Source organism: Portunus trituberculatus, chromosome 41 (assembly GCF_017591435.1).
Source record: "Portunus trituberculatus isolate SZX2019 chromosome 41, ASM1759143v1, whole genome shotgun sequence".
Taxonomy (NCBI): domain Eukaryota; kingdom Metazoa; phylum Arthropoda; class Malacostraca; order Decapoda; family Portunidae; genus Portunus; species Portunus trituberculatus.
In genome coordinates, this window is record NC_059295.1 from 17,290,941 (window position 1) to 17,305,045 (window position 14,105).

Consider the following 14,105-nt stretch of genomic DNA (forward strand, 5'->3'; position numbering starts at 1 on the left):
TGATATACTGGTGAAGTCCAGGACCACACCTAAATGGCCAGTTTGTATTTATTCTTGTATGAAGTTGGTTGTTCTTGCACGTGTATATACAATCACTATTCGATTATTCATAAATTGATATAATATTTTCGTTATTTTTATGCTTTAAAGGTTTTTATTACTTTACTATAATAAGGTAGTTTAAATGTTCAAAATATCTTTTTAGATTATTAAAAGCAAATAAATTAGTGAAAAAAAGAGAAAAGGAAGCAGTTAAAAGTTTTGCAAAGAAATCTATCCATAACGGACAAGTTGCAGTAAAGGACACACCTCACCACAAAGTGTCTGTTATGGCCAGGTACCATTATATAAATATTTAATCCACTTTTCATTAAATCTTTAGAATTTCTAATTTTACAACACACACACACCTGGTCAGGGAGAATGAGAGGAATGTCATGTTTCTCTCTCTAACACTATGAGAGTCCAGACACATCCACAGACATGTCTCCTTGATATTTACTGATCTCATCCTTGAACTTGGTAATGGTATCTTTAGCAAGTTTGATCTTTTCCCGCAAATCAGCAATTTCATTTGAGATCTTCTCTTTGGCATTTAGCAGGTTCTTTATGGTTTTCTCCTTTTTATCCTCAACTGAAAAATAAATGTAGGTTTAATATGAAGAAATACTGAAAGATTGAACAATAAAATCATACAGCCTATTATATTATAAAAAGGCAGTTGAGAAAGGGAATGTTTGCTGGTAAAGACCAGAAGAGAAAGAAAGGATGAAGTTTTTGGATGTAAACTGCAGCAGCCTGGAGGTAAATGGACATTGGAAGATTTGGTAAGAGAGAGAGAGAGAGAGAGAGAGAGAGAGAGAGAGAGAGAGAGAGAGAGAGAGAGAGAGAGAGAGAGAGAGAGAGAGAGAGAGAGAGAGAGAGAGAGAGAGAGAGCATGGTCACCAATGTCAGCTGACAGGCAATCTAGTGAAGATAAAAGTATTGTTCATAGCCCACTCATTACCATGCACCAAGAAAACCTACAAGAGAATGTAAAAATAGCATCAAGGAAGGACTGACTCAAGTGGCCAAAGAATTGGGAATGGCAAAAGAAATGCAAGGCACAATGTGAGATGGAGCTGTAACATGATTCCTGAGCCTGAAAGTGTCTTCTTTCAGTAAATTTTCCCCAAAGAACAATGCTTATCCAGATGATTTGATTAACCACAATTTCATTATTTCCTTCACTGAGATAATAACAATAATCCTTGGGAAACAACAGTTATATATGAGGGCATTGTTGAAAATCAAAGTCCACACTTGAAAGGAAGAAGGAGACATAAAAGGTTAGAAGTTATGTATGTTATGCAGTAGGTGTAGATTGCTTTCAGAAAGGAAGGAGGTGAAGGGAGAAATAGTCCATGGATGTTTCAGATATAGTATTCATCTGGTCATACAAACATAAATTAAAGAGCTGGATATGAAATAGCACTAATTTTTAAAGAAATAATGTGATGGAGTAGAGTTATCTGAGAAAGGCATGTGGAGTAAGAAGATGAGAGGATGAGAACTATGAAAATATGTAAAAAAAAAAAAAAAAAAAAAAAAAAAAGTGTGATATGAACACCTTTACAAATGGAACATGAGTGTTTAACTGTAGATTGAGTAAAAATGGACACAATGAGGCATGTTTTGGAAGGTAGAAGAATAGAGTAACAAGTAAAATATATGACAGGTGCTGCTAAAAATGGAAAACTGAAGAAGCAAGAAAAAGAGATATACATAAGAGTGAAAATGAAGGTTCTAATAGGAAAAACGATCAATTGGAAGATGGAAAGGAGTAAAATATTGCAACACGAGAGAAAGATGATAGCGGAGATAAAACTAACTGGACAAGAAAGGAGGGAGGTAAGATGGAAGTCGCTGATAAGGGAGAGATGGAGGCTCCCTTGCTGTGCTCATCTTGGAAGGAAAAGACACCAGAGAGACAAGTAAATACACAGTAGATTAAGAAAATACATAACCATTAGCCTCTTCAGTACCATGATGCGATTACATGTATATTCATTCTGCTTACTATTTCGTGATTTTATAGAACTTCATATTAAATAGTGAAGATTCTGGCCAGTAATCTTCTCTGATCTCCATAGACCCCTCCTAATGTCAATAAAATGATCTAATCGTACACAAATCTCAAAGTAAAAATCTGTCCCAGTATTGAATGGGTTAAAAGAATTAAAAATAGTAGATATAAATAAAATGAAAAGGTCCATAGTTGAAGTGCTCACAATCAGTGTCGTGTTTGTACTCCCCCAGGGTGAGCTGCCGTGTGTTGGTGAGCAGCTGGTGCATCATGGCAGATGGGTCTTGGAAAATCAGCTCCTCATAAAATTCCGATACTAGTGGCTTTTTGAAGTCTCCCGTCACAGCAGCAGGGGTGGTACCAGGGGGAGACTGGAAGAGCTTCAGGATGTGGTATATTGTCACCTGAAAGGAAACACTGCTTTATGCTTGTGATTTCTTTCCATGTTTTTTTTTTTTTTTTTTTTTTTTTTTTTTTTTGACAAATTTACATTATGAATAAGACTGTTAAGTCAAGTCTCCAGCCCAAATACACACACACACACACACACACACACATATATATATATATATATATATATATATATATATATATATATATATATATATATATATATATATATATATATATATATATATATATAAACTGAAAAATAGTAAAAAAATGTAAAAAGCACACAGTACAAGGTGTGATGTTTATGTACATAGAAATTTAAAGAGAGGTGATGCATGGAACGCAAGTTTAAAGCCATGTATCTCAGTTCTTTCTGTGATTAAGTGTCCCTCATAATGCTACATACTTGTTTGTCAAATGTCACAGAGAATCAATTTCTTTAAGGGTAGATTCCTAAGTGTCTCCTTTAATCAAATGCAAAAATCATGTACTCATTAAGGTGAGCAGGACAGCAGACATACACTCCAACAACTCACTGGTCTCTCATTGGGATCATGAAAATATATCTTGATGACAATTTCAAACTCCCCCCAGCCTGTTTCTGTGACTTCATATGGTGGTGCAGTTAACATTCTGTTCTGGTCAGCATAGCTCTCATGCAGCTTGAAGTGTATCTGAAATGTATGCATGTACAGTACAATGCTATGGCCATCAAAATTGAGGAAGAAATGGAACCTATTGATTCCTGTGTTCTTCATATACTATTGACAAATGTAGAAAAGGTAATACTCGTACTGATGATGAAGGAAAGGAAAGAGACAGTTTTCACAACTCAAAACAACAGATTAACATAATGATAAAATTATGACTACCACACATCTCTTGCTTGTTAACTGACCTGCTTCACATAGTTAGACATATCTTCGTTATTGTAAGGCTTCACGTACACAGTCCACTCATGAGTGTGTCCGTCCTCCTCTCTCTTCTTTCCAAAGTACCGTGCCACATTGCCATATATCAGCGGTTTCACTATGGTCAGTCCCTTCACGTTTGAGATAGAATTTTCTTACTGCACCTCATATTTTTGTATATATATATATATATATATATATATATATATATATATATATATATATATATATATATATATATATATATATAAAAGTATGCTACTATTATACTCTGTTAATGCACATTATTAAGGAAATAATTTTCTTGTTTAATCAGCCTCACTTTCAGTAACCCTGGTAGTGATTACCTTTATTCTGCCTCCACTATCTGGTCCAAAATCTGCAGACTGATTTCCTTTTTGCTGCTGCTGTTGTATTTGAGCCTGGGCCATACCTGGATCTACAGGACAAAGTAAGGAGAGCTTCATTAATGCCCATCAGAAAACAGTAGGTACTGTATCCATTATGTATCCATTATATATAGCTGATGACAAAGTAAACTGTGTCACCATCTATGCTGAACTACACAATAAAAGCAATACACATTCACTACTTGATGAATGCAAGCTTGTACTAACCAGTTTGCATATGCACATCTTTTTACCTATAAAATAAATCCTGGTTACAAAAGCAAGTCACATAACAATAAGCAGAAACTAAAATGTCAATATACAGAGGGGACTCAATACTTGAACTTAATTAATCCAAATGGCTCTTTGAGTATTAAAAAGTTCAACTATTGATACCTATAAATCAGGTAATTTCTTCTCATCTTAACAAAACCTCAGATTTATAAAAATTTCAATAATTTTCTTATAATTTTGATTTGTATAGAAAGTAAATGAAGGCTCTGGAGATGGATAAATTATAAGAGAAGGGAAGAAGGGTGGGGAGGAGGGAAGTCGTCAGAGAACAAGTCACCATCCATGAAAACGTCTTTGTAACTTTTCTCCTGGTGAATTCGCTCACTGACATTCTCACCAAATTCCTTATTTTCACCACTAATAAGCCTCTTTGGTGCCATCATAATTTTCTAAATGAAAAATTACCAACAGAATGCAGAAGAATGTTATTTTTCTCAAGACTGCAACAGGACTAGGGATGTGTACTGACATCCAGTATACCGGATTATCGGTATTACTGATAATGCGGTATCAGAATGGAACAGTGATGGTTGCGAGAAGGGAGAGGACAGAGCTTTGTATACGACCAAATGTGCAGCGATTAATTACCAGATATTTTCACCACTAATAAGGCTTTGGTGTTAATCTAAATTCATAAATGAATAACTACAGACAGAATGCACTAGGATGTTATTCTGATGACCACTGCAGCACAATTGGTGGAGGGAGGAGAGGGAGAGGCCGGGGAGCCTTTGTTTACAACCATGTCTGTGGGCATTCGACTATCAGGTATTTTTCCGAGTATTAAATCAAACTTTTGCGTTTGAGTATTGAAAAGTTTGACTATTTAGACGTTCGAGTATTGAGTCTCCTCTGTATGTTCCCCTCTCCCAAAATGGTAAATATCTCTGGACTGATTAATATAGTACATTTCAACATAGTTATATAGAGCATATGATTTCACACAGCATGCTTTTGATATAGCAATGAATTTGTTTCTAAGAGTATGGATTATACTTAATAGTTATTTAAGTTTGTTTCCTTATCCAAGCATAATTTGCAAGACGTCGATGTGTTGATTTACAAGTTGAATCTTGAAATGCATTATGCACCACAAGAGAAAAAACTAGGTAAGTTAAGGACATATACTGTGTACAGCTTCTGTACCTCTTCTTCCAACCACAGCTTCATATAACACCCACATACAACTTGTCTATAAAAATATTCAAAGTATGACCAGCCTAATTTGGCAGCTAAGGGGGGGGTCAGGGTATGGGTGCCTCTTTTCCCAGAATGAGGTGTGTTACCTCCCATGGGACATGTGGTGGCTGATTTCTGCCAAGGTGAGGTTACCGGCACCTTGCTCATGGTGAGGGCAATATTTCATTTTCATTATTGACAATTAATTTTTATGAAGTTATTGAAAATTTCCAAATTACCCCAAAGGTACTATCATACATAACAAAGTTGCACATGTTAAACCTGGTGTGACTTAAAAGTATTATGTTAGGATGGGGTCAGTCAGTGCCTCTTTTGTGCCTGGGTCAGGCTGGATATGTGAATGTTGTCCTTCACAATGAGTTTATATATATATATATATATATATATATATATATATATATATATATATATATATATATATATATATATATATATATATACACACACACACACACACACAGTAATCGCCCGCGTATCCAGATCGCCACTATCCGGAGCTGCCCCCAAGCATATTCAAACCTACTGCGCGAGTGATCCTTTGATCCCGCTAGGCAGCAGCACTTAAGGCGGCGTCACACTATAGCACTTTTTCCGTCGTCTTCAATTATCTCCGTTGGGTTTTTACTGTTCTGTCAATTCTTTCTGTTGTCTTGAGCCAGGAGGAACACACCGTTTTCTTCTAGAGTTAATTTCTAGTCAAATTAAGATTTGTGGTTTCTAACCAACTTTTATAATAAAATTTTTTTTCTTGCTAATTGGAATGATGCTGTAATCTCAACTTAATATCATCTTCATAAGTGTAGATGTAAATGTGTGTGTGTGTGTGTGTGTATGTATATATATATATATATATATATATATATATATATATATATATATATATATATATATATATATATATATATATATATATATATATATATATATATATATATATATATATATATATATATATATATATATATATATATATATATATATATATATATATATATATATATATATATATATATATATATATATATATATATATATATATATATATATATATATATATATATATATATATATATATATATATATATATATATATATATATATATATATATATATATTGTTCCAGCCTAGGAGCGAAAAATGGTTCAGTTGTTTGTTTACATTTCTCTGTGAGACGCTCCAAGGCAAAACTTCCAAGTAGCAAATGGCCAAAATGAGCTTCTCTGTCATTTATGAGTGGACAAAGCTGTCTGAAGTTTCTCATAAAGAGCATTACTGGCCTAAAATAGCAGCAGCTGGCTTGGGGGTGAAGGGGCAGCCATGTTTGTTTACAGTTGACAAAACGTGACAAAGAAAGTTAACGGAAAAGTGGTAGTGTGACGCCGCCTTTACTGATGGGTGTACATCCCACCACCCCTTGTACTGCTTATGTACAATTTTTTTTTCCAGATTATACATTTAATGTGCTTTCATTCATTGTTTTCTTACCCATTAGGGTTATGTACATGTTTTTTTTCTCAATTTATAAGGGGTTGGGAGAGGAAATTCTGTGTATCTGGGTATTTTGTGTATCCGCCAGGGCCTTGGCTGCTGTAATCCAGATACGCGGGCGATTACTGTATCTGACTTATATGAATTCCCACCACCCAAAAAAAAAAAAAAATATATATAAAAAAATAAACTCAGACTTTAGGGAGATGCAGGATTTATTTATTTGATTTTGTGGAATTTAAGATTTTGTGATTACTACTGTATCTCCAAAATCTTCAGACCTTAAATTACCAGATGGCATAGTTATTTTTTTGATAATTAAATACCCTTCTCACCAGGAAAAAATGTCTTGTGTGACTGTGTCACAGCCTGAGTAGTCAAGCAGGGAGGTGTGTCATTTAGCTCTCTAATTTTTGCCTGACAGGTAAAAGTTGACGAGAATTAGAATGAGAAACATCAAAAAGAGAAGACAACTAGAAACAAACAAACAAATGTATTGTTGTGAGACAGCTGGACTTTCAATTCTGGCTTCCCCTCTCCCTTCCCTCATTTGTGTTATCTCCCCCTGTCTCACCCAATGCGTAACTGCCAGGCTTCTCCACCATCTCTCTCTATATCATAAGACTGTTATAATCTTTTCAAACACTTTTTTTTTCTTACTGCCTTCATCATCACAACTTTACATCACATAGCTCTCACAATAACACTATTACAAAAAAATATGTTGAGACAGAGGTAGAAAGCTGTACCAGACAAACAATAAATACTTCACTTCAACACACTAATAATGACTCAGATAGTGTCCAATTCAGCAGTGAAACAGCAGATTGCCATGACCCTGCTGATGGCACCTTCCCAACCCTCACATTTTCTAGAGAAGCAGGTATCTTATATATTATCATTTTATCATGTTCCAGGAAGTCATTATTGTATACACAATCATTCACTGTGCTTTCATTCATTGTTTTATTACCCATTTGGGTTATGTACATGTTTTTCTCAATTTATAAGGGGTTGGGAAAGGAAATTCCGCATATCCAGATATTTCGCGTATCCGCCAGGGCCTTGGCTGTTATAATCCGGATACGCGGGTGATTACTGTATATATATACAGTCTACCCTCGGCTATCCCGACTTCAGCTATCGCGTTTTATTGCTAACGCACACCCATGAAAAGCTGCTAAAATTTCATTATTGCGACCTCAGATGCCTGCTATCGGGCGCCCTGCCATGACGTCATGGGATATCTGAGCGCTCATTGGCCAAAACCGCCTTCCCCCCAAGATCAATTCGGCTATCGCTTATCGCCTTCCCCCAAGATCAATTCGGCTATCGCGTTTTCAGCTATGGCACGGCTATTTCAGCCCCAATTGGGCACGATAGCCGAGGGTTAAGTGTGTGTGTGTATATATATATATATACATACACACACAGGTAACTCAATTTATGCGTATTTGATTTACACGTTTTTGTTATAACGCGACCGTAAAAATATTATAATTAGCCTGTTCGCACTCAGCATTTTGATGCCAGACAGTGCTAGATTTTGTAATTCTTGCTGGAAAATAAGTACATTTTGGGGCAAGTCTTACAAGCTTACACGGGTGTATAGTTACACACAAATGCATCTGAAATTTAAGTAAATCAATTTCATGATAACTGACTGCATATAACATTGTTTGAGCCTCAATTCATAATTTCAGATGATGTTCTTAAAACAGCATAAAATTGTATCAAGGCAAGCAATTTATCATTTCATACTATTATCAACGGATGTATACTGATACATAATTTCATTTGAGTATAGAAAACAACAGACAAGTCCATGCAGTACATAGAAAACATAGTACTGTGTCGCAGACTTAATGCTTTCCAGCAGCAAATCACAACACCCCAAGCCTTACCAGTCTTCTTAATGGCGCAAAGTTTAGTGTTTCGTATGTCCGCCAGCAGTGTTGATTGTTTTTATTTCACTGATTATCTTTATATATAGGACGTGACAGTGATATCCATATTTTTCAACACTCAGATAAAATGCAGAAACCGAAATTGGCATCATTTTATTTTTAGTGGTCATACTTACTTAAATAAAAATTATTATCTGTTTTTTTTTTACTTTATCTTATAATTTCATTAACAAAGACTTTTCATACACCAGCAAGATAGAATAATAACATTGAATTATGCTTTTAATTTTGAATACACATGTGCAACAATTCATGTTGTACTTTTTTCTACACATCAATTTCCAGATTAGCTAAGTCACCCCTTTGCCCCAGGAACTCCGAAACAATTAAAAATTCTAGCGCTGATAGGTGTCTACGAGCTTAGCTGCGAACAGGCTAATTGATTTAATTTGCGCGATATGTTTACTTGTACGCGATTTGACCCAATGCATTTTCAAACTGAGCGCCAGACGCAATTTCAAACTGCGCGCCAGAGTTAATTCCGCAGCTGGCTGATAGGTGGGAGCTCCGGGCTGGATCCAAGAAGCAGGTTGTTGTCTATGTTGGTACAGACAACCTCCATAGCAACCTTCTGCTCACATACCAACCTTCATAAAATAGCATCCACAAAGATTCGCTGCTGTTGGCGGATGGAGGTTGGTAGCCTGCCTAAAAATGCTCATTGGCTGCCAGGAGATGGATCCAAGAAACTTTAACAACGTCAGAGCAACCTCCTGCCGCAAAATGGCATCCATTAACGCTTGGAGGGATGGTAACGAGGTTGCTCTCAGGTTGCTGGGAACACCACCTCTCGAGGTGGTGTTACTGTCTTATGTATGCATTTATGTTCACAAAACAACATTTCTGTTAGCTTTTTACAAACCTTGCCCCCAAGAAAGGATTGTTTTTTAATGCATAAAGTGAAATCTTACATGGAATACCAAAAAATAAAACAGAGATGAGATCGGCCACAGATGAGGCGGAGACTCGTGGCGACTCAGCTGCTTCTTCTTCTTGTGACCCTTTTAGCTTGTGTGTTGCTTTCACCACGATATTTATGTTTCCACTCCTCTATTGCCTGCTATAATGGATATCATATCTTAGTATTCATATACGCTCATGCCATGAGGATAACCTCGACTCTGTGGCACTGAGTGATACTTAATTACTAATGAAATACCGCTTCCTTTGGCATGAATTACTTGCTTTGGAACTTCATCTGGCAGTGTTGAAGTCAGTGCCTCAGTGGGGCATGCAATTTTCATTCATACCCAGATTTTGCTTCACTTACTGACTATATGCACACCAAAGCAAACTATTGTTACATAAATGGATGGGTTTTCAATGCTGCCAATATCAACCCATTCTAACTCTCTGTAATCTTAACGTTTCCATTCGTCAGCACCCATTCTAACCCTCCCTAACCTTAACGCTTCCATTTGACAGCAATGTGAAATAAAACATATTTCAGTAGAATAATACCTATACAAAACATACATAATGCTTGAAAAAGGTGAAGAAAAAGACTTCTTTTTTTTCTAACTCAAAGTAATGTCCAAAACATTAGATAAATTCCACGTGCAATTTGGTTAAGATGAAACAATAAACAAACAGCTCACTGTGTTTGCTACCATATATTAGCAAATATTAAGAACATAAGAAAACATAAATATCGTGGTGAAAGCAACACACAAGCTAAAAGGGTCACAAAAAGAAGAAACAGTAGCTGAGTCGCCGCGAGTCTCCGCCTCGTCTCGGGTCAATCTCATCTCTGCTTTATTTTTTGGTATTCCATGTAAGATTTCACTTTATGCAATACAAAACAATCCTTTCTTGGGGACAAGCTTTGTAAAAAGCTAATGTTTTTATGAACATAAATGCATATATAAGATAGTAAGTAACATCACCTCGAGAGGTGGTGTTCCCAGTAACTTGAGAGCAACCTGATACCTCGTTACTGTCCTTCCAAGCGTTCATGGATGCTATTTCACGGCAGGAGGTTGATCTGACGTTAAAGTTTTGCCCTCTCAAGAGAAACAAATGCAATACTATAAGTAACTCCTGGCATGGCAGGCTCTCACTGAGCATCCTATAGTTGAATGTACGTGATTGCTTTTGCTATGATGTCATTTAATTAACTACCAGCATGGTGGATTTTCACTGGATATCACACATGATTTATTGATGCCACAACCCCCACAGGACCCAAAGTGCTGTAATAATGTAAACAGCCTCAGGAAAAAGGGGAGGAAGACTGAGAAAAACTGCTCACTTGACTCTATTTCTGATGAGGGGTTGAATTTTCCAAAATATCACTACAAGCCAATAAAAGCCTTGCCCATGAAAAATTCATAAATGTGAAGTACAGTGAGTATATTATCACAATTATGTAGTTGTGTCATGCACTACTGACAAGGACTGATGGTAAACAGTAACTTTTTTTAAATTTTTTAACACTTCTGTTATTGACTCATACTGATGCTTTAAAAAACCAAGATATCGTGCCAGAAACAGAGTTAAATTAGGTTTAGGTTAGATTAGCTGTGAGTAAGTTTGTTGGTTAACATTTAGTATTAGTCCCTGCCTGTAACTCATAACATGACTACAGTACATGTTATGATAGTGTATTCACTGGACTTTACGTATTATTACTTTTTTTGTGCGTGTGCTTCTCTATTTCTGACTCATTGTGCCAAAAACAGTTTGATTAGGTTAAGTTAGCTTAAACTAAATTAATTTTCATCTAATTTGTCAGGGAAACTGAAATAGACCAAATTTTGCATTTCCTAAAGTCTAATGAAGAAAACAATCATATTTGGGAAAAGGGCCTCTCGTAAATTTTTCCCGACAACCAGCCTACCAAATAAGGCACAGGAAGAACCTCATTGTGGATTTTTAATCATCTCTCTAAGATAGGATAGTGAAAAAAAAAAATTCCACCACTTATACTATCGTATCATTGAAATACAACGTGTTTTCCGAAAGGTTGGAAGGAATTATACTGGACCAATCAATTGTTCACAAGAGAAAAATAACCACAAATCTCTGACAACAGCCTTATGGTTAACACCACAGATGTACACGAGAACACACAAGTTTCGTTGCGCACTGCCACTACATTTACATCAAAACGAGAACAAACTGCACCCCATTCAACATCTCTTGAATGCATCCCCCTACTGCAGCTACCTGCTACCTGCTACATGGGAGTTGGGAGGGCAAGGGATGGGCAGGAACAATAGGGTACACGGACTGTCTTTCAACTATCCAGCCATTGACATGCTTCAAGAGGAACAACTCGAGAACAAAAGAAAAATATATTCTACGACCAGACTTGTGCAACGCATCTTATGCATACTATGTCAGGACTCAAGGCAGACCAGTGATGAGAGCATGAATTACCCATGTGTACTAGTGGAGGCAGGGCACAAGCCGCTGTACACTGGGGGTCTGGGGCAGCACAACAGGCGGGGCGGCCACCACCAGGCACTCACACTCACCACATCAACTCACTCCTCACGACACACAAACTCCTGCTCCTTAGTTTCTGATTTTAGATGAGCACAGGCGGATCTTGATGTAATGGACTGCTGTGCATGTCACCATACACTTTATTTAGCCGTGTGTCAAGGAAACAACTTACCGACACTAGCGGCCACCCAGGATTACTTTAGACAGTCCCGCCGACGAGACAGACAGCGTCAGTACACTTCTAGTTGCCTATTCTGCTTTTTATTACTTTAAGCGCTCCTGGCATTTTTAATGTTTTATTTACCTTTCGTTTTCTTTTTCCCATCTGTGGGTAAGGAAGTACTTAGTGTGATTAGTAATTTTCTTTTCTCTTTTTATTCTCACCCCCATAGAGTCAATCCTAATACTGTGCAAACCTTTGTTTTATTCCAATCCTCGTCTAAATAGCCCCTGCTCATGTCACTAGTTTGTTTTCTCTACCTCTCATGATTCATACATTCATCTATAAGATGCTATTTGGTCTCTATTTCTCGCATCTCACAAGTATATCCTTCAATACCAACAAACAAATAGAATATCTTATAGAGAACGGTACATAAAATCGTCATTCTCGAACTAATTTCAGATGACACAGAGATGATTCGTCAAGTTTTCAAGGATGTTATTACAGAATAAATCACCCATTAAAATTTCAAAAATGAAACTCAGAAACGCTTTAAGAATTAATCAAACTTAAAATGTTTTACTCATTATTCGTTTTTTTTTTTTTTTTTTTTGTGAAACATGCGGAGCAAATCTTCGAGCATCAGTGACCTGCTGTTTCACTTAGATAGACCACTTCTTTACTTAAGCTTTATAGCTTCAAACAGATACTGAAGAGCATTCTGTGGAAATAGCTATAGTACATATTGTTCAGTAAACTTAATAGTGATTTATCTACTAAACTTGCTTTGATGTGTTTGACACAAATATGTGACCAGACTACAGAATGCAAAAAATAGTAAAATATCTATGTTTATATGGGATTGGGCAATTGCTTCCTCTTGAAGATGTTCCTGGAGTTATTTATTTATTTTTTTTTTCTAATGCAGGAAGGGAAACTGGCCAAGGGCAACAAAACATGAAAAAAAAGAAAAAAAAAGGGCCACAAGGTTGCCAGTTCCCTTTTTAAAGTTCATATGAGTTATCCAAAATTCATGGACAAATGTCTTGAAACCTCCCTCATAAAAGAAGTCAAGTCATAGGAGGATGGAAATACAGAAGCAAGCAGGGAGTTCCAGAGTTTACCACAGAAAGGTATAAATAATTGAGAGTACTTGTTAACTCTTGTATTAGAGAGTTGAACAGAATAAGGGTGAGAGGAAGAAAACCTTGTGCAGTGAGGCCACAGGAGCAGGGGAGGCATGCAGTTAACAAGATCAGTGGAGCAGTTAGAACAAAAATAGTGATAAAAAGATAGCAAGAGATGCAACACTCCGGCAGTGAGAAAGAGGCTGAAGATAGTCAGTCGTAGAAGAGTTGATGAGACAAAAAGCTTTTGATTCCACTCTATCTGACAAAACTTTGTGAGTGAAACCACCCAAAACATGCAAAGATTACTCCATGCAAGGATGGATAAGGCCCTTGTACAGAGTTAGCAGTTGGAGGGGTGAGAATGTCTAACTTCATAGAAGTCATTTTAGCAAGAGATGAGATGTGAAGTTTCCAGTTAGATTATGATATGAATAAAGGACAGATTGAGAATATTCAAGGATAAGATGGGGACAGCTCAGTGTCATTGAAGAAGAGGGGATAGTTGTCTGGAAGATTGATAGATGGAGGAATTGAGTTTTTGAGGCATCAAACACTACTAAGTTTTGTCTGCCACAATCAGAAATCTTAGAAAGATCAGAAGTCAGACGCTCTGTGGCGTCCCTGCATGATATGTTGACTTCCTGAACAGTTGGTT

At 36.5% G+C, this 14,105-nt stretch overlaps 1 protein-coding gene across 4 annotated transcripts in view; it reads right to left on the minus strand.

Moving 5' to 3' along the window:
* The window catches only part of LOC123516797 (YEATS domain-containing protein 4-like), a 16,716-nt gene extending 4,318 nt beyond the window's left edge, over nt 1-12,398 (minus strand). The window contains exons 1-6 of one of the 4 annotated variants that reach the window (XM_045276468.1): nt 12,330-12,398; nt 3,717-3,808; nt 3,357-3,500; nt 2,995-3,132; nt 2,271-2,469; nt 411-634 (exon numbers count right to left, since the gene is read on the minus strand). In XM_045276468.1, the coding sequence (XP_045132403.1) occupies nt 456-634; nt 2,271-2,469; nt 2,995-3,132; nt 3,357-3,500; nt 3,717-3,800 (744 nt within the window). In that variant the 5' untranslated portion in view covers nt 3,801-3,808; nt 12,330-12,398 and the 3' untranslated portion in view covers nt 411-455. Of the gene's footprint in view, nt 1-410; nt 635-2,270; nt 2,470-2,994; nt 3,133-3,356; nt 3,501-3,716; nt 3,809-3,986; nt 4,012-12,088 lie in introns of those variants that run through there. The other 3 variants (XM_045276466.1, XM_045276469.1, XM_045276465.1) reach the window with 3 other exon arrangements.
* Between the last annotated feature and the right edge of the window lie 1,707 nt (nt 12,399-14,105).